Here is an 18454-nt window from a genome sequence, read left to right as displayed (position 1 = left end):
TTCAGGCATGAAGCCTTGGAGTAGAGAAGATGCCTCTTCTGATCCCACAAAAGCATCCTCTGGACTGATAGAAAGTGACGAGAATCTACTTCTGAGCAAAGCTAGTAGTGGATGAGGACTGGGTGGCTGAAGAGGGGAGCAAATGCTGATGAGCAGGGTGGCAGGATGGAGCCTTATTTGGGGAAATAGCAGCTCAGGAGAGGGGCCAGGATGCAAGGAAGGGTCCTGGTTGGCCAGGGACAGGGCCAGCTAAGGAACATGGGACGACTCTCTGCTCTTTCCACTCCTACATTTCTGGACAGGATTTCTGGGTCCATCAAAGCCAGAGGGGCCTGGGAGTGCTCCTGGGGCGGCCAATCTTGTGTGGACTCTAGTGGAGAAAGGTCTTTCCCTGGCAGTCACTAATGAAGAAAATAATGGTTATTGCTCTAGAAAAGCAATACTCTGTGCTCTTGAAGTATCTTAAATACCACCTCTCACTTTGATTTATGAAAGTAAGATGACAGGTGGCAAGAGGATGTTCCAAAATTGCATAAGTAGTACTTGGAGAGACATTCAGAGTCTTGGTGTTTATAGAGGGTGGGTGACCAAGTAGGTGCTCAGGCCAATGCTCTGTTGCCTAGAAAAAGGGGTGAGAATCCTAAACCTAATAAATGAGGAGATGGAAGAAACAGGGTCCTTCTTACTTTCACATGATTTTTCAGGATCAATGCTGAACGTTGCTTCAGAAGCAGATCTGTAGCAACCGCAGTAGCTCTTCATGAAGTCCTGACAATCTAAATATATTCCACAGAACATTGTTGAGCTTGGTGCACACTCGCTGATACCTGGATCACAACAAGACAAAATGTTACCTCTCAAAGGGCAGAGACCCTGGTCTCCAATATAACCCCATTATGGAGATGGGGACTAGACAAATACAAGTTCAGGGTGGCACTCTTGGGGCTGGGCTGGCCTGGAGCCAGATGCTCAAGGAAGTCTGCTGACTGCTCTGCTCGTCTCTGCTCTCTGGCTGGGCCTGAGGGCACCTAGATTCAGATACACTGCTGTGTCATGATGGCGATGGAGGGAGGTCTACATTCACTTTTCTGTGCCTTGAGGGGTAGATGGAAGCTGTGACTCAGCTACAGACTCTTCTCTGTGGTGCTCTTTGCATCATTGAAAACCTGGGGTTGGGCTCAGTTAGGACAATAGTGGATTTGAAGGCCACCTTCTATGCTGTGGTAGCGGGGAGATTCATGGCTGGAGGCTGTCCAGGGTGACATCATCATTCACACCATGGATAGAGCTAAGTGGTCAGGCCCTTGCCCGTTGATGGCTTCCACTTCCCATTACTCGTAGTGGCCCAAGGACACCCTACACTCTTCATCAGGCACTCCTCCAGCTCCCAATGTCAGGCCATTTTCAGATGCCCAGGATGTTTCTGAGAGAGTCTTCCTATCTCCACTCCCTGGGTAAATTCCTTCCCACCCCATTAGATGCAGGAGGGGATGTGAAATGAGAAGCAGCAGGAATCTTCTCACAGCTGAATCACTGAAGGTGTTTTCTGACATCTTATCTCTTCTTGTTTCTAAACATGAAAGAAAGGTGCCCATGAGCCATATCCCCTTTGAGTAGCTCAGGGATACAAGGAGCAGAAGCTGGACACAGTTGGCTAAAAACAACAAGTTTAGTAAGAAGTAGCAACAGAAGAATGAATCAGAATTTAGGGACAGAATATTTGATCCTGCACACAGGGGATTAAAGGCTTTAGAGCCTGAAAGGACTCATGGAGTCATGATGAGTCAAGGCAGGCAACTGGTCTTTCCCAGATAAGAATTTTCTCTCTAAACTCATGAATTTTCTTCATAAGGCCCAGGCTGCGGTATTAGCACCAAGACATGAGAGGGAAGGGGAGGGACATACATCTGTGGCATTCGTGTTCAGCCCCGTCTGGCCAATGGGTCTTTCTTCCCTTGTTTTCAGATGACGGCAATGGCTAGAGACCTGTTTTCAAGTTGGTGGGATGGGCTGGAGTTGAGCTGAGTAGAGCTGGGAATAAGGTGTGCAGGATAGGAGTACACGAGGATGGGAAATTCCTCGATCTGACAAGTGTGCTCTCAGTAAGGAGCTGGGACCCAGGTACAATAGCAGCAGGATCTACATTCATGTTCACTTAGTCTACAAATCTCCATGAGACACACATGGAAACACACAAAGAACTTTTTAAGAAAAACTCCAGGGTCATAGATGGGCTAGGCGGTAGTCTCAACAACATCTTTTTTTTTTTCCTGATAAAATTTACTTCTTCAGAAATATTAAACAACACAGAGACACTTAGACAGCAAAGAAAAATGTAAATAATGAAAAAGAATCTTGAGATTATCATGTTAAGTGAGATATGTCAGACACAAAAGTTGAAAACTATACGATTTTATTCATATGTGCAATATAAAACTGAAAGCAACAAATGAACAAGACAAACAAAAATTCATAGAAAGAGACAGCAGTTTATTGGTTACTAGAGGGAAAGCAGGGAGGAGGAAGGTAAATAAGGGTAAAGGGGGTCAAATATATAGTGACGGAAGATTTGATTTTGGGTGGTGAACGCACAATACAATATATAGTTGATATAGTATTGAATTGTACAGTTGAAATCTGTATAATTTTATTAACCAATACCACTTCAATAATGTAATAAGAGAAGATGTAGACCTGAAACTAGTATAATGTTACATGTCAATAATAACACAATAAAAAACAAAATAGTCCACTACATAGATTACTAGAAAATTTTAGGGATATATTTTTTTCATCGTTTCAAATATATTAGAAATACTTTCATTTAGTACCAACAAATTGCATCTAATAGTATTTTGAATAGATAAGGACTATTTCTTGTTTAAAAACAATATCATTTCATTTCCTTCTTATTTTTTTATGGTGGTTAAATGCACATAATCAAATTTTCAATTTGAACAATTTTTAATATTATAATTTCCTTTTATGATTCTCTTTTTTGAAGAATAAAAATCCCTTAGTTTTACACCTGGATCTTGTTCTACAACCTTATTAGTTGTACAACTTTGGAAAAGTCACTCAATCTCCTGAAGCTTTTTTTTGTTTTTCATTCTGGGAAGCTCTTTATCTGTCCTTTGACTCTAAATGATAGCTTTACTGGATAAAGTAGATTCTGGGTTTTCATCACTTTAAATATTTTGTGCCAAGCCCTTCTGTTCTGCAAAATTTCTTTTGGGAATCAGCTGCCAGTCTTATGGGTGCTCCATTGTAGGTAACTAACTGCTTTCCTCTTGCTGCTTTTAAGATACCCTCTTTGTATTTAACCCTTGGAATTTTAATTATGATGTGTCTCGTTGTGCACCTCTTTGAGTTTATCTTTTTTGGGACTCCCTGAGCTTCCTGGGATTGTATGTCTATTTCCTTCACCAGGTTAGGGAAGTTTTCCATCATTATTTCTTAAAATAGGTTTTCAATTTCTTGTTCTCACTCTTTTCCTGCCGGTATTCCTATGACATAGATGTTGTTACATTTAATTTTGTACTTGTCACCACCAAACAACTTTTACAGAAAATGTTGGAGGGACTACTTTAAGAAGAAGAATCATGTATCAAAAACATGAATAAAGGATGGTAATAACTAAATATCTATCAACAAGCACCTCAAATAGAAAATAATTAAGCATTCCAACCAAAAGATAGGGTGGTTGAACAGATAAGAAAACTAGACCCCTGAGTTGATGGCAGAAACATGGCTAAGTGAGAAACATCCCTATATCTCTCCCCTTGAAACAACAATAAACTGAACATATAAAACTCAAAAAATAAAATAAATAAAACCCACCAAAACTGCACACCAGCTCATCTGAGCATGGGATTTGTGCATAAGAGCTACTAGAGGTGAGACCCTGGGTGTCGGGCAGTGGACTGGGAGTAATAAAGAAGCTACCTCTCACTGCCTGCCACCAGAGCTCCATGTAGGAGGAGGAGGAGGGTGAAGGTGCAGTGACTTTCCTGAAAACCCTGCCTGGAAGCACCAGGGCTTGTAAGCAGCCGACCACAGGGTTCAGTCATCAGGGCAGAAAGCAGCGAAGGGGAGCGGGACCACAGAGAAACAATAGTTGATTTTTACTGTTCCCTGTTACAAAACTAAGGCTGAGCCCCCAACCCGCAACCCAAGGCCCCTCCCCCCATAACCTCCGAGACTAGTCACCGTGGAGCCCTAAGGGAATCTGAGCAAATGCTGCTGAGACTGAAGCTACCTCTGCAGCCTCTGGAGCTCCCTGCAGGAGGAAGGGGAGAAGAGACGGAGTGTAAGTTCCTGCAGTGAGTCCCCTGAATAGCTTTGCCTTGGAAAGCTGTGAGCTGTGGCCGGCGGGCTGCAGAGCACAGTCATCAGGGCAGAAGGCAGAGAAGTGGAGTGGGACCGTAGATTTTTGCTGGTGGAGGTTGCAAAACCAAAGCTGAGCTGCAGCCCCTAACACCCGACCTAGAGGGCCCCTCCCCCCATAGCCTCTAAGACCAATCACCATGGAGCCCCAGGGGAATCTGAGCAAACTCTCTCGAAACTGCTAGGGATCCAAGAGGCTTAGATGCCTCCTACTGGAAACCAAAAGAAAAGTGCCTTCTTTGCAGCGAGCTAAAGAGGGACCTTTATATAATAAATATTCATTCTTGAAAAACAACAGAATACACGTCCATTAATGCCCAGGCAGAGAAATAGTCTATTAAACACTGTGAACAACCAAGGTGACAAGGCATCTCAGAAAGAAAGAGAAAAATCTCCTGTAAATAAGCTTACAGACATAGAAAAATGTGACTTACATGACAGAGACTTTAGGATGGTACTTCTGAGAAAACTCAATAAGATCCAAAACAAATCATAGCAACAATTTCAGAATTAAGAAAACAACTAGATGAGCAGAGCAAGGAGATTGAAACCCTCAAGAAGAACAGAATAGATATTCTGGAGATGAAGACAACACTGCAAGACTTGAAAAAAGAAATAGCAAGCTTGGGAAATGGAGCTGACCAAATGGAGAAAAGGATCAGAAATATCGAAGACAGAAATCTAGAAACAAATCAGATGGAAAAAGAGAGATATCAAAGAATGAAAAATAATGAAACAGAAATACAAGAGCTAGCTGTTACCATTAGGAGAGGAAACATAAGAATAATGGGCATTATCGAAAGCGAAGAAAAGGAGCAGAGACTAGAAAGCAATTTCAGACAAATAGTGGACGAGAATTTCCCAAATCTAAGGAATGAGCTGGAGCTTGGAATTCAAGAAGTCAATGGAACACCAAATTATCTCAACTCAGAAAGGCCTTCATCAAGACACATTGTAATAAAGTTATCAAAAATTGATGACAAAGATAGAATTCTCAAGGCAGCCAGGGAGATGAAAAAGGTAACCTATAAAGGAAAACCCATTAGATTATCATTGGACTTCTCAGCACCTACCCCGCAAGGCAGAAAGAAAGGAACTAAATATTTAAACTATTAAGTGAAAGGAACTACCAGCGTGGAATATTGTATCCAGCTAAGCTCTCCTTTAGATATGAAGGAGAAATCAAGACCTTTCCAGACATAGAAAAGTTGAGATAATTCTTCTCTACGAGGCCTGCACTACAGGAAATACATAAGGGGGTCAGCTCACCTAAAACAAAATAACAACAACAAAAATACATAATCAAGAGTAAAGTGACTATTAGGCAAATAGAAGCAGAGGAGTGCAACCTTTATTAAGAACGGGGTTTTATAAGTGTAAATAATAATAAGAGAATTGTTATAACAAGATAGTAATGAACATTCAGAATACATAGGGACAAATTGAGACAATAATGATGAAAGGAGAGGGTTCAAAGATCCAAATTCACAAAGAGCAATGGAGATAAAGCACGCGGAGAAGAAAATAGATGAATGTATATATATATATAAAACTATTCTTTACATATTAATAATGGTAACCACATACCAGAGATTCAGAACTGAAATATATAACATATAACAAGCATAACTAGAGGTAAAACCCACAAAAGCCAACCAAAATAAAGAAAACAGAAACACATAGACAAGTAAGCAATGGAAACACTGAGCTACCAGAGAGCAAAAAAATAAAATGGCTATAAGAAGCCTCATATCTCAATAATTGCCCTAAATGTAAATGGTCTGAACTCACCAATAAAAGGCACAGAGTTGCCAATTGGCTCAAGAAACAAAACTCAAGCACATGCTGCCTCCAGGAGACACATCTCAGCTCCAAAGACAAATATAGACTCAAAGTGAAAAAGAGGAAACTGATATTTCAAGCAAATGGCATTTAGAGAAAAGCAGGAGTAGCAGTATTAATATCAGACAAAATAGACTTCAGAATAAGAAAGGTAAAGAAAGATACTGAGGGATAATTCTTAATGATAAAGTGAATCATGCACCAAGAAGAAATAACACACTTGTTAATATCTATGCTCCCAATAAGGGAGTCTTGAAATATGTAAAACAATTACTAACAGACCTAAAGGGAGAAACAGACCAAAACACTATCATAGTAGGGGATCTAAATACCCCATGGTCAGATATGGACAGATCATCCAAATAGAAAATCAATAAGGAAATAACATTTTTAAGTGACACTTGAGTCCAACTGGACATAATTGACATTTACAGAGCTTTCCATATCAAAACAGCTCCCTAGACATTTTTATCTACTGCACATGGAACATTCTCAAGAATCGATCATATACTGAGACACAGAGATAGCCTCAACAAATATAAGAGGGTTGAAATCATACCAACCATATTCTCTCACCATAATGCTTTGAAACTAGAGGTCAACTGCAGAAAGAAATCTGGAAGAAACACAAATACATGGAGATTAAACAACATGCTACTGAAGAATAACTGGGTCAGAGAAGAAATAAAAAGAGAGATCAAGAGATGTATAGAAATGAATGATAATGATAGTACAACATATCAAAACTTCTGAGACATGACAAAAACTGTCATAAGAGGAAAGTTTATGTCATACAGGCCTACCTCCAAAAACGTAAACATGCCCAAATAAATAACTTAATGCTTCATCTTAAAAAAAACTAGAAAAGGAGGAACAAATGAGGCCTAAAGTCAGCAGAAGGAAAGAAATCATCAAAATTAGAGCAGAAATAAATCAAATTGAAAACAAAAGAATAACGGAAAAAATAATTGCAATAAGGAGCTGATTCTTTGAGAAGGTTAATAAAATTGACAAACCACTGGCTAGACTTACTAATGGAAAAAGAGAAAGGACATGAATAAATAAAATCAAGAATGAAAGCGGGGAAATTATGACTGATATAGCAGAAATACAAATGATCATATAAGAATACTCTAAGAGAGTATATAATACCAAGTTTAATATCCTAGAAGAAATGAACCAGTACTTAGCAAAACAAAACTTTTGTAGACTGAATCAAGAAGAACTGGAAAATCTAAATGGATGGATCAGCAGCATGGAAATTGAAACAATCATCAAACATCTACCAAAAAGTAAAAGTCCAGGACCAGATAGCTTCACCAGTGAATTCTACCAAACATTCAAAGAAGATTTAATACCCATTCTCCTCAAACTCTTCCAAAAAATTGTAGAGGAGGCAATACTTCCCAACTCATTTTATGAGGCCAATATTACTCTGATACCAAAACCTGGTAAGGATAACACAAAAAAAGAAAACTACAGACCAATATCTCTCATGAACACAGATGCAAAAATCCTAATTAAGATATTAATGAACCGAATACAGCAACATATTAAAAAGATTATACACCGTGATCAAGTGAGCTTCATCCCAGGAGTACAAGGAATGGCTCAACATATGCAAATAAATTAATGTGATACAAAACATAAACAAATTATAAATAAGAATCATATGATTATATCAATAGATACAGAAAATTCCCTTGACAAGATACAGCTTTCATTTATGATCAAAACACTTAACAAAATCAGTATAGAAGGAAAATACCTTAACATAATAAAGGCCATCTATGACAAACCCTCAGCCAACATTATACTTAATGTTCCCTCTAAGATCAGGAACAAGGCAAGGCTGTCCACTATCGCCACTGTTATTCCATATAACATTGGAGAGCCTAGTGAGTGCAGTCAGGCAAGAAAAAGATATAAAAGACATCCCAAAAGTAAATGAAGAAGTTAAACTGTCACTATTTGTAGTTGACATGATTCTCTCTATAAAAAACCCTAAAGACTCCACAAGAACACTACTAGAAACAGTAAACAAATACAGTAAAGTCTCTGGATACAACAATCAACATTCAAATATCCATGCCATTTCTATATTCTAACAGCAAAGTGTCAGAAAAATAAGTTGAAAAAATAATTTCTTTTGTAATTGCAACAACAACAACAAAAAAATACCTAGGAATAAATTTAATGAAACATGTGAAGGGCCTATATAATGAAAACTACAAGACCCTATTAAAAGAAATCAAGGAAAATACAAAGAAATGTAAAGATATTCCATGTCCTTGGATTGGAAGAATCAACATAGTTAAAATGACCTTATAACCTAAAGTATTATACAGATTTAATGCAATCCCCGTCAAAATCCCACTAGCAGTTTTTAAAGAAATAGAACAAAAAATCAACAGATTTGTATGGAAGAACAAAAGACCCCAAATTACCAAAGCCATTCTGAGAAAAAAGAACAAGCCTGGAGGCATCACTCTGCCTGACTTCAAATTATACTACAAAGCTACAGTAATCAAAACAGTATGGTATATGCAGGAAAACAGACACATATTTATATGGGCAAACAATTTTCAACAAAAAAGCCAGAAAGATAGAGTGGAAAAAGGAAAGCTCCTTCAATAAATGGTGCTGGGAAAACTGGAAAGCCACCTGCAAAAGAATGAAACTAGACTGTTGTCTGTCACCACACACCAAAATTAACTCAAGATGGATTATGGACCTGAATATAAGCTCTGAAATAATAAATGCCTAGAAGAAGCATAGGAATGAAATTCGAGGATCTTGGACTTAAAGAGGATTTTATGAATTTGACCTCAAAGGCAAGGGAAGTAAAAGCAAAAATAAATTAATGGGACTATATCAAACTAAAAACTTCTGTTCAGCAAAAGAAATCGTCAACAAGGTAAAGAAAAAACCATCTGAATGAGAAAATACATTTGCAAGTAACGCTTCCAATAAGGGCCTAATATCCAAAATATATAAAGAACCCATACCACTCAATAACAACAACAAAAAATGATCTAATCAAAAAAGGGCAGGAATGTGAACAAACATTTCTTCCTAGAGGACATACAAATGGCCAAACAAATATATGAAAAGATACTCAACATCGCTAACTGTTAGAGAAATGCAAATCAAAACACGAGATACCATCTCACACCTGTTAGAATGGCTATAATCAACAGGACAAGCAATAACAAATGTTGGAGAGGATGTGGAGAAATAGGAACCCTCATACACTGCTGGTGGGACTGCAAATTGATACAGCCACTATGGAAAACAGTATGGAGGTTCCCCCCAAAACTAAATTGATCTACCATATGATCCAACAATCCTTCTACTGAGTATTTCCCCCAAAGACTTGAAAACCCATATTCAAAAAGATATTTGCACACCAGTGTTCATAGCATTATTAACAGTGGGCATGATATGGAAGCAACTGAAGTGCCCTACAATAGATGATCGGCTGAAGAAGCTGTGGTCCATATATGCAATGGAATATCACTCAGCCATAAGAAATGATGAAATACTGCCATTTGCAAAAACATGGATGGACCATGAGATAATTATGCTAAGCAAAATAAGCCGGCCAGAAAAAGTTGAAAACTACATGATATCATTTATATGTGCGCTATAAACCTAAAAGCAACAAATGAGCAGGACAAACAAACAGAGACTCATGGATGTATACTATAGACTAGTGGTTACCAGAGGACTATTAGTGGTTACTAGGGGGGTGGAGGAGGAGGAGGGACACAGACAGGGTAAAGGGGATCAAATATATGGTAGCTGAAGGAAACTGAACTTTGGGTGGTGAACACACAATAGAATATACAGATGTCAAATGATAATGTACACCTGAAAATTATGATTGTATTAACCAGTGTTACCCCAATAAACTTAATTGAAAAAAAAAAGAAAAATAGAGCCCTACATATGCTGCCTACAAGAGACTCACTTCAAAGACACACACAGATTAGAAGAAACAGAATAGAAAAAGACACACACAGACTAAAAGGAACAGAATGGAAAAAGAAATTGCCTTGATGGACCTACAGGGTATTGTGCTGAATGAAGTAAGTCAGATAGAGAAAGACGAATACCACATTATTTCACATACATGTGGAAATTAAAGAAGAAAATAAACAATAACAACAACAAAAATGAAAACAAACTCATAGATATAGAGATATTTTGAGGGCTACTAGATAGGAGAGGGGGTTGGGAGTATGGTGAAAAAGGGCAAAAGGATTAAGAAGGGCAAATGGATAGATACAAAATAGTCATGGAGATATAAAGTGTAACATAAGGAAAATAGTTAACAATATTATAATAAATATGTAAGGAGGAAGAGGAGTACTAGATCTTAGTGGGGTGATCATTTTGTGAGTTATATAGATCTCTAAATGAAACTATTATTGTATGCCAACTATAATTGAAAAAAAGTCATTGAATTGTACAATGTAAATATGAGCAACTGACTATTATGTTTTAATAAAGCTGTAAAAATAAGTCACTAAATCTCTTCGAGCCCAAATTTGGTAATTAAAAAAATGACGCTTTCCTGAAATAGTAAAATTCATAGAAGAAAACAGTGGAATTAACTCCTTGACATCTGTCTTGGCAATTATTTTTTGGATTTGACACCCAAAACAAAGACAATAAAAACAAAAATAGTCAAGTGAGACTACATCAAATTAAAAATCTTTTGTACAGCAAAGAAAACTATCACCACAATGAAAAAGCAACCTCTAATTTGGAGAAAATATTTGCAAAGCATGTATCTGCTAAGAGGTTAGCAACTAAAACATATAAAAAACTCATACAACTAAATAGCAAAAAAAACCCCAAAATGATCAGGTTAAAAAATGGGCGGAGGACCTGAATAAACATTTCTCCAAAGAAGACATACAGATGGACAATAGACACATGAAAATATGCTCAACATCACTAATTATCAGGGAAATACAAATCAAAACCACAATGAGCTATATCGCCTCACACCTGTTAGAATGGCTATTATCAAAAAGACAAGGGTTAAAAAGTGCTGGCACAGATGTAGAGAAAAGGGACCTTGGGCACCATCGTGGGGAATTTAAATTGGAGAAGCTCCTATGAAAAACAGTACAAAGCTTCCTCAAAAGATTAAAAATAGAACCATATGATCCATCAATTCTACTTCCGGGTATTCTTCAAGAAGGAAATAAAATTACAATCTTGAGGACATGTCTGCATCTCTATGTTCTTTGCAGCATTACTTACATTAACCAAGATACAAAAACAATGTATAAGTCCATTGATAGATGAATGTATAAAAGTGGTATATGTATACAGTGGAATATTATTTATTCATAAAAGAAAGCACTTCTGCCCTTTGTGACAACATGCATGGACCTTCAGGGCATTATGTTAAGTGAAATGAGTCAGACAGAAAAAGACAAATACAATATGATCTCACTTATATGTGGAATTAAAAAAAAACACAAATACATAGACACAGAGAATGGGTGAAGGTAAGAAAAAAAATCCTAGGCCTGCTTGCTTCGCGGCTCTGCTATAGGATGAGGTGGCAAACCACAATCATGAGTGGGCAGTAATTTCTAGTGAGCTTGAGCTAGTAGGAAAGCCTGAGATTCTAGATCCTGGGTCGTTTTTATCTCCTGTTGCTTCCATTATTTCTTTCCTTTCTTTCTGCCATGAAAATAACCATTACAATAACAGCAGTAGCAATGATAAAAAAATAGCATTTGTCGACAATTTGCTCTGTATTCATCTTTAATTTTTTTTTCATTCAAGTAACTATTAAACCTCACACTACCCATGTAGGGTAGATAACTAGTTATCCCCAATTTATAGACAAGCAAACTGTGGCAAGGAGAGGAGAAATAATTTCATGAATGTTAGAGAGACAGTCAGTGGCAGAGCTAGACTTCAAATCCACATAGCCCAGTGCCACTGTGTAAGCTCCCAACACCCTACCATTGACTGTGAAAACCTGACTGCCTATTTCTTTTACACTTCCTTGTGTTGTCCCCTCTCGCTGATCCTTGGCAAAGTGCTTCTGTGCTGCTTTCAGGGTTGAGGGCTTTGAATGCCCTCCAACCACCCCCCACAATCTCTGAATGACCCTCCACCACCCGCAAGCCTCCGTACCATCACAACTCTCCAAGTGGCCGGTGAAGACCTTTCTAGATGCAGAACTGAATCCCGGAGCGCAGAGACAGGCTTCGGCATTGACACATGGAGGGTTTGGAGGGCACCAGTGAATACAGGCTGTTGAGGAAGAAGAAGTGGAGAAGGAGACCAAGGTCAGAAGGCCTGAGGAATGAATGAAGCCATGGTCAACTGTGAGTTCAAGACTAGAGGAGGAAAAGGAAGAGAGGACGGCTGCTACTGCAACAGGAAAAAAACAAAAAACTCTAGGCATTTAGGGAGGTAAAAACAGCTTCTCTTATCTCCAGAAGACAATCTCTGAGCTTCCATTGCAGAATAAGCCTCCTTTCCTCCCAATTTGTGGGGGACCCAGACCGCAGCATGCACTCCCTAGCTTATATCGCTAATGTGGCTCTGTCTGGGTTGACTAACCTCTGTCATGCAGGGCTGCAGCAATCAATGGCAACAACAGCATCGCTGACAGTCCTGGGGCAGAAAAAGCAGAGAGATTACAAAGAAAAGAGAGTCAGCCTCCAATTTCAGCCCCTGTGTGACCATTGCTGCTGTGGAGACTGTTCTTGTCCTGCAGCCACAGCCTTCCAGCAACTTCTTGTTCTTTATTTAGAATCGAGGACTAAGCCTCCCCCCATCCTATCTTCCAGGACTCCCCGAGGAATTAGTCATCAACGGACATAGTCCTCACAGAACTTCAGGTGCTACAGGTAAGGGGATAGAATATTCACACAGCAGATGACAGAGCATGTCTTAGAAACCCCAACCTCTCTCAATGGAGGGGATAAATCTTAATGGAGAAAGTCCTCAGATTGACATGCCTTTGCCCAGATCCAGGTTCTTTGTTCTTTGTCAATGACAGAAATCTGCTTTGAGGATTTCTCTTCCAGGATCATTTCTTTTGGTTAATGTACATTTTTAGGGCATTCAAGAGGGCCATGGGAATTGGAGTCAGACATTCCAAAGTTTGAGCTCTGGCTCACAATGATATCAGCAGGGATCGGAGCCCTGGAATTGAGAGAGGGGAGTTGATGAGTAGTGAGGAGTGAGAACTAAGGCACCTACGGGTGGAGCCACTATCTCCTGGTCAAGTGTCTTCTCCAGGTACAGCACCCATGGCTCCTATGGCTCCTCCAAAATGATCGCCTGGCCCTCCTAGAGTGCACTGAGGACACAGCCTTTCCCCTTTATCTGCCAGTTCAGTCCTAAATGGGCTTTGTAGTGTGAAAACCATTGCATGTACAAAGGAATGAAATATACCCTACAGGCAATAAATAGACTACCTATTAGTGTCTGTCTTCCCATTTCCATATGTGAGCCAACAAACCCTATAAAAACATTTTCAAATCTGTGAGTCTTTATAGAATTTTCCCCAAATGTACCTGGCATTTAAATAACCATGTCTCACAATTCAGTTGACAAGAAATGAAATAGAAACGATTATTTTTATAAAAATCAGAAAACAAAGTACAAGTAATGAGGACAATAAATAAGGAATATCTAACTCAGTAACAAGTATTATCCTAAGCATTGAAGGAAATAAAGACTAATTATAATTCAGCTAAACTTGCTAATACTGGTTTTAGCTAATTCACTGTTATTGTCTTGTAAATCGTTCCATGATGCAAACACAAGGACAGTGTATTTCTTAGCATAATATAGTTTTCAGATAGTTTGGTTATTTACTCTTCTCAAACAACAACAACAACATAATTTTATGTATCAATTTGGCTAGGCCACAGTACCCAGATATTTGGTCAAACTCTAGTCTAGGTGTTACTGTGAAGGTATTTTTTTTTTTTAAAGATAAAATTAACATTTAAATCAGTAGACTTTGAATAAAGCATATTACCTTCCATAATTTGGGTGGATCTCATCTAATAAGTTGAAGATCTTAAAAGAAAAAAGACTGACCTGCTCTGAGGAAGAGGGAATTCTGCTTCCAAAATGCCTGCGGACTTCAGATGCAACATCAAGTCTTCCTTGGGTTTCCATGCTACTGGCCTATTCTGTGGATTTTAAACTTTCCAACCTGCGCTTTTTCATGAGCCCATTTCTTATGATCTCTCTGCCTCTCTGTCTCTCTCTTTATTGATTCTGCTTCTCTGGAAAACCTGGACTAATACAAGTGGCAAAATGAGAAATTGTTAAGTCCTCAAGTGTGTCCTAGGAATAAGTTTCCCGACTTTCTCTTTCGAGATGTAATATAAGTGAGCTAGTATTCTCAAAATTTCTTCCCTTTGTACCTTATAGAGATAGTGGGAAAACAAGCCAGATATGAAACAAGAACATAAAATATTTTCGAATTAATTCGAGAGTGCTCAGATAGCTTTAGTTGTCTGTCATCATTGTTATGATTCTACTTACCTGGCAGCAATCTTAGATATCTGTTTCTCACAGAGCAGAAATCAACAAGCCAAGCCATGTAGGATGTCTGATCTTGGTCTGTGTGTGTTAAAAACACATCCTATTTTAAGTGTGCTCTAGAGAAACTGACTTAATAAATCTCTGGTCTGGATCTTTTCCCTGACCCCAATCTTCCTCATAATTAACTTCTCAGAGACTCTAGTTCTTCTTTTTACACTTGATTTTAGCCAAAAGGCTGAGAAACAATCCAGTTCTTCTTTTTAAGGATTAAAATAACATTACAAGTGTTTGTACTGAAAGCTTCTTTGAGGGTGATTTTTAAATGTTTTTGATGTATAAAGATGTGATACTGTGTATTAAAAGATGTCCCCAACATGAAGAATCATTCTACCAGTCTTTTTGTCCTTATGAGACCTTTGGTGAGAGTCGATGGAGTTATCTATTTTTTGTTTACTAACAATTTTTATTGAGGTATAATTGACCTACATTATATAGCTTCAGATGTGCAACATGATGATTCAATAATTGTATAAATTGTGAAATGATCATCACAATAAATCTAGGTAACATTTGTCACCATACATAGTTACAATATTTTTTATGATGAGAACTTTTAAGATCAACTCTGTTAACAACTTTCAAATATGCACTACAGTATTATCTACTATAGTCATCATTCTGTACATTTAATTTTATGACTTATTTATTTATAACTGGGAGTTTGTATGTTTTGACTCCCTTCATCTATTTCACACCCCCCCCCCACCCCACACACATCCTGGTTATGGCAATCACCAATCTGTTCTCTGTATCAATGAGCTTTTTAGTTTTTAGATTTCACATGTAAGTGAGATCATATGCTCTTAAGGTCCATCAGTATTATATCAAATAGCAAGATTTCATTCTTTTATGTGGCTGAACAATATTCTTATTCACAAATGGACTCTAGATAGATTCCACATCTTGGCTATTATAAATAATGCTGCAATTAACATTGAGTACATGTATCTTTTTGATTTAGTGTTTTCTTCAGATAAATAGCCAGAAGCTGAACTTCTGTATCACATGGTAAATTTATTTTTAATTTTTTCAGAACTTTAAAATTTATTTTTAAATTGCTATTTTGCAATAAATATCAGTTCGGCTCACAGGAAGTTGCAAAGACAATACCAAGAGGTCTTGTGTACCTCTCACCCAGTTTCCTGCAAAGGTAACATTTTTATGTAACATTTTAGAGTCCTGTAAGTGTCATTTCAATCAAGATCCATAAATGTTTAATTGCCACAAACTCTCCCTTATGCTATCCCAACATTCCTACATCCTGGCAGGTCTAAAATGAAGATATTTTTGGGGAAACATGGTGGAGTGAGAGAAGTCCTCAGATTTCTCTCCTTGAAACAACAGCAAACTGAACATCTAAAAGTGAACAAAAAACGCCCAAATTGCACACCGGCACATCTCAGTGTGGGATCTGAGCATAAGAACTACCACAGGTCAGAACCTCAGGTGTCTGGCAGTGGACTGGGAGAAATAAAAAAGGTGCCTCTTGCAGCCTCCGGAGCTCCTTGCAGGAGGATGGGGGAAGGGTGAAGGCACAGCGATTTCCCTGATCATCCCGGCCTGGAAGTGCTAGGTCTTCCATGCAACCAGCAGAAGGGCCTAGTCATTAGGGCAGAAAGGAGAGAAGCACAACAGGGCAATAGAGAAACAAGAGTTGATATTTACTGACCCTGGTTGCAAAACCGAGGTTGAGTTGTAGTCCCTAACCCCCAACCCAAAGGGCCCCTCCCTCCACACCCTCCAAGACTGAACTCCGCAGAGCCCCAAGGGAATCTGACCAAAAGCTGTTGAGACTGAAGCTACCTCTCACAGACTCTGGAGCTCACTGCAGGAAGAGTTGGAGGGGAGAAGGTGTGGTGACTTCCCTGAACAGCCCTGCCTAGAAGTGCCAGGTCTTCTACGTAGGCAACAGCAGGGCTAAGTCATCAGAGCAGAAAGTAGAGAAGTAGGAGGGAACCTCAGAGAAACAACACTTGATTTTTACCAGCCCTGGTTGCAAAACCGAGGCTGAGCCGCAGCCCCCAACTCACAACCCAGAGGGCCTCCAACCGATCACCCAGGAGTCCCAGGGGAATCTGAACAAATGCTACCAAAACTGTTGCTAACAGGGACTGAAATGGAGAGTTGCAAGTGTGATTAAATACCTACGAGAAAATAAAAAATTACATTATTTACACTTTATATAACGCAGAGATCCAAGAGGCTTAGATGCCACCTACTGGAAACCAAAAGAAAAGTGCCTTCTTTGCAGCAGGCTGAAGGGAGACCTTTATATAATAAACACCCAGGTGGAGAAATAATCCATTAAGCACCATGAACAACCGAGGTGACAAGGCATCTCAAAAAGAAAGAGAAAAATCTCCAGAAAATAAGCTTACAGACATAAGAATACATGACTTAAATGACAGAGACTTCAGGATAGTACTTCTGAAAAAACTCAATGAGATCCAGTATAAATCATGTCAACAATTTCAGAAATTAAAAAAACAGCTAGATGAGCAGAGCAAGGAGATTGAAACCTTCAAAAAGATGAAAAACACACTGCAGGAGTTAAAAAATAAAATAGGAATCTTGGGAAATAGAGTTGACCAAATGGAGGAAAGCATCATTGATATTGAAGACAGAAATCTAGAAATAAATCAGAAGGAAGAAGAGAGAAACTGAAGAAGGAAAAATAATGAAAGAGAAATACAAGAACTAGCTGATACAAGTGGGAGAGGAAACATAAGTATAATGGGCATTACCAAAGGTGAGGAAAAGGAGCAGATACTAAAAAGCATTTTCAGACAAATAGTGGACGAGAATTTCCCAAATCTAAAAAATGAGCTGGAGCTTGGAATTCAAAAAGTCAAGAGAACACCCAATTATCTCAACCCCAAAAGGCCTTCACCAAGACACATTGTATTAAAGTTATCAAAAATTGATGACAAAGACAGAATTCTCAAGGCAGCCAGGAAAAGAAGATGGTAACCTATAAAGGAAAACCCATTAGATTATCATTGGACTTCTAAGAACAGACTGTACAAGCCAGAAAGGAATAGAATCAAATATTTAAACTATTAAGTCAAAGGAACTAGTAGCCTAGAACAATGTATCCAGCTAAGCTCTACTTTAAATATGAAAAAAGAAATTAAGACCTTTCCAGACATACAAAAATTGAGGGAATTCTCCACTATGAGGCCTGCACTACAGGAAATACTGAAAGGGGTCAGCTCACCTAAAACAAAATAACATAAAAAACAAAAATACATAATTAGGAATAAAGTGAATATCAGGCAAATAGAAGCAGAGGAGTACAACCTTACTAAGAACAGGGCATTAGAAGCTTAAATAAGAAGAAGAGAATTGCTATAGCAAAGTAGTAATGAATGTACAGCACATAAAGGGACAAATTGAGACAACAATTACTGAAAAGGAGAGGATTCAAAGATCCAAATTTGCAAAGGGGAAAGGTGATACACACGCAGAAGAAAATGGATGACTATATATGTATACAACTATCTTTTTCATATTCATAATGGTAACAACACACCAAGATTAAGAACTGAAATATGTAACATAAAACAAGAAGAACTTGAGGCAAAGCCCACAAAAGCCAACCAAAATGAAGAAAACAGAA

The 18454-nt window shown here is 38.4% G+C and overlaps 1 protein-coding gene across 7 annotated transcripts in view; it reads right to left on the bottom strand.

Moving 5' to 3' along the window:
* Positions 1-15013, bottom strand: part of LOC107505847 (adhesion G protein-coupled receptor E2-like) — a 48846-nt gene extending 33833 nt beyond the window's left edge. For 3 of the 7 annotated variants that reach the window (XM_036234304.1, XM_036234305.1, XM_036234307.1), the window contains exons 1-4: positions 14776-15012; positions 12829-12882; positions 12397-12516; positions 687-827 (exon numbers count right to left, since the gene is read on the bottom strand). In XM_036234304.1, coding sequence (XP_036090197.1) covers positions 687-827; positions 12397-12516; positions 12829-12882; positions 14776-14833 — 373 coding nt within the window. In that variant the 5' untranslated portion in view covers positions 14834-15012. Of the gene's footprint in view, positions 1-686; positions 828-12396; positions 12517-12828; positions 12883-14322; positions 14528-14775 lie in introns of all 7 variants that reach the window. The other 4 variants (XM_036234309.1, XM_036234306.1, XM_036234308.1 and 1 more) reach the window with 4 other exon arrangements.
* Between the last annotated feature and the right edge of the window lie 3441 nt (positions 15014-18454).

Source organism: Rousettus aegyptiacus, unplaced genomic scaffold (assembly GCF_014176215.1).
Source record: "Rousettus aegyptiacus isolate mRouAeg1 unplaced genomic scaffold, mRouAeg1.p scaffold_m13_p_16, whole genome shotgun sequence".
Classification (NCBI taxonomy): Eukaryota; Metazoa; Chordata; class Mammalia; order Chiroptera; family Pteropodidae; genus Rousettus; species Rousettus aegyptiacus.
The sequence above is the reverse complement of the archived record's forward strand: the minus strand, read 5'-3'. Positions and strand labels throughout refer to the sequence as shown.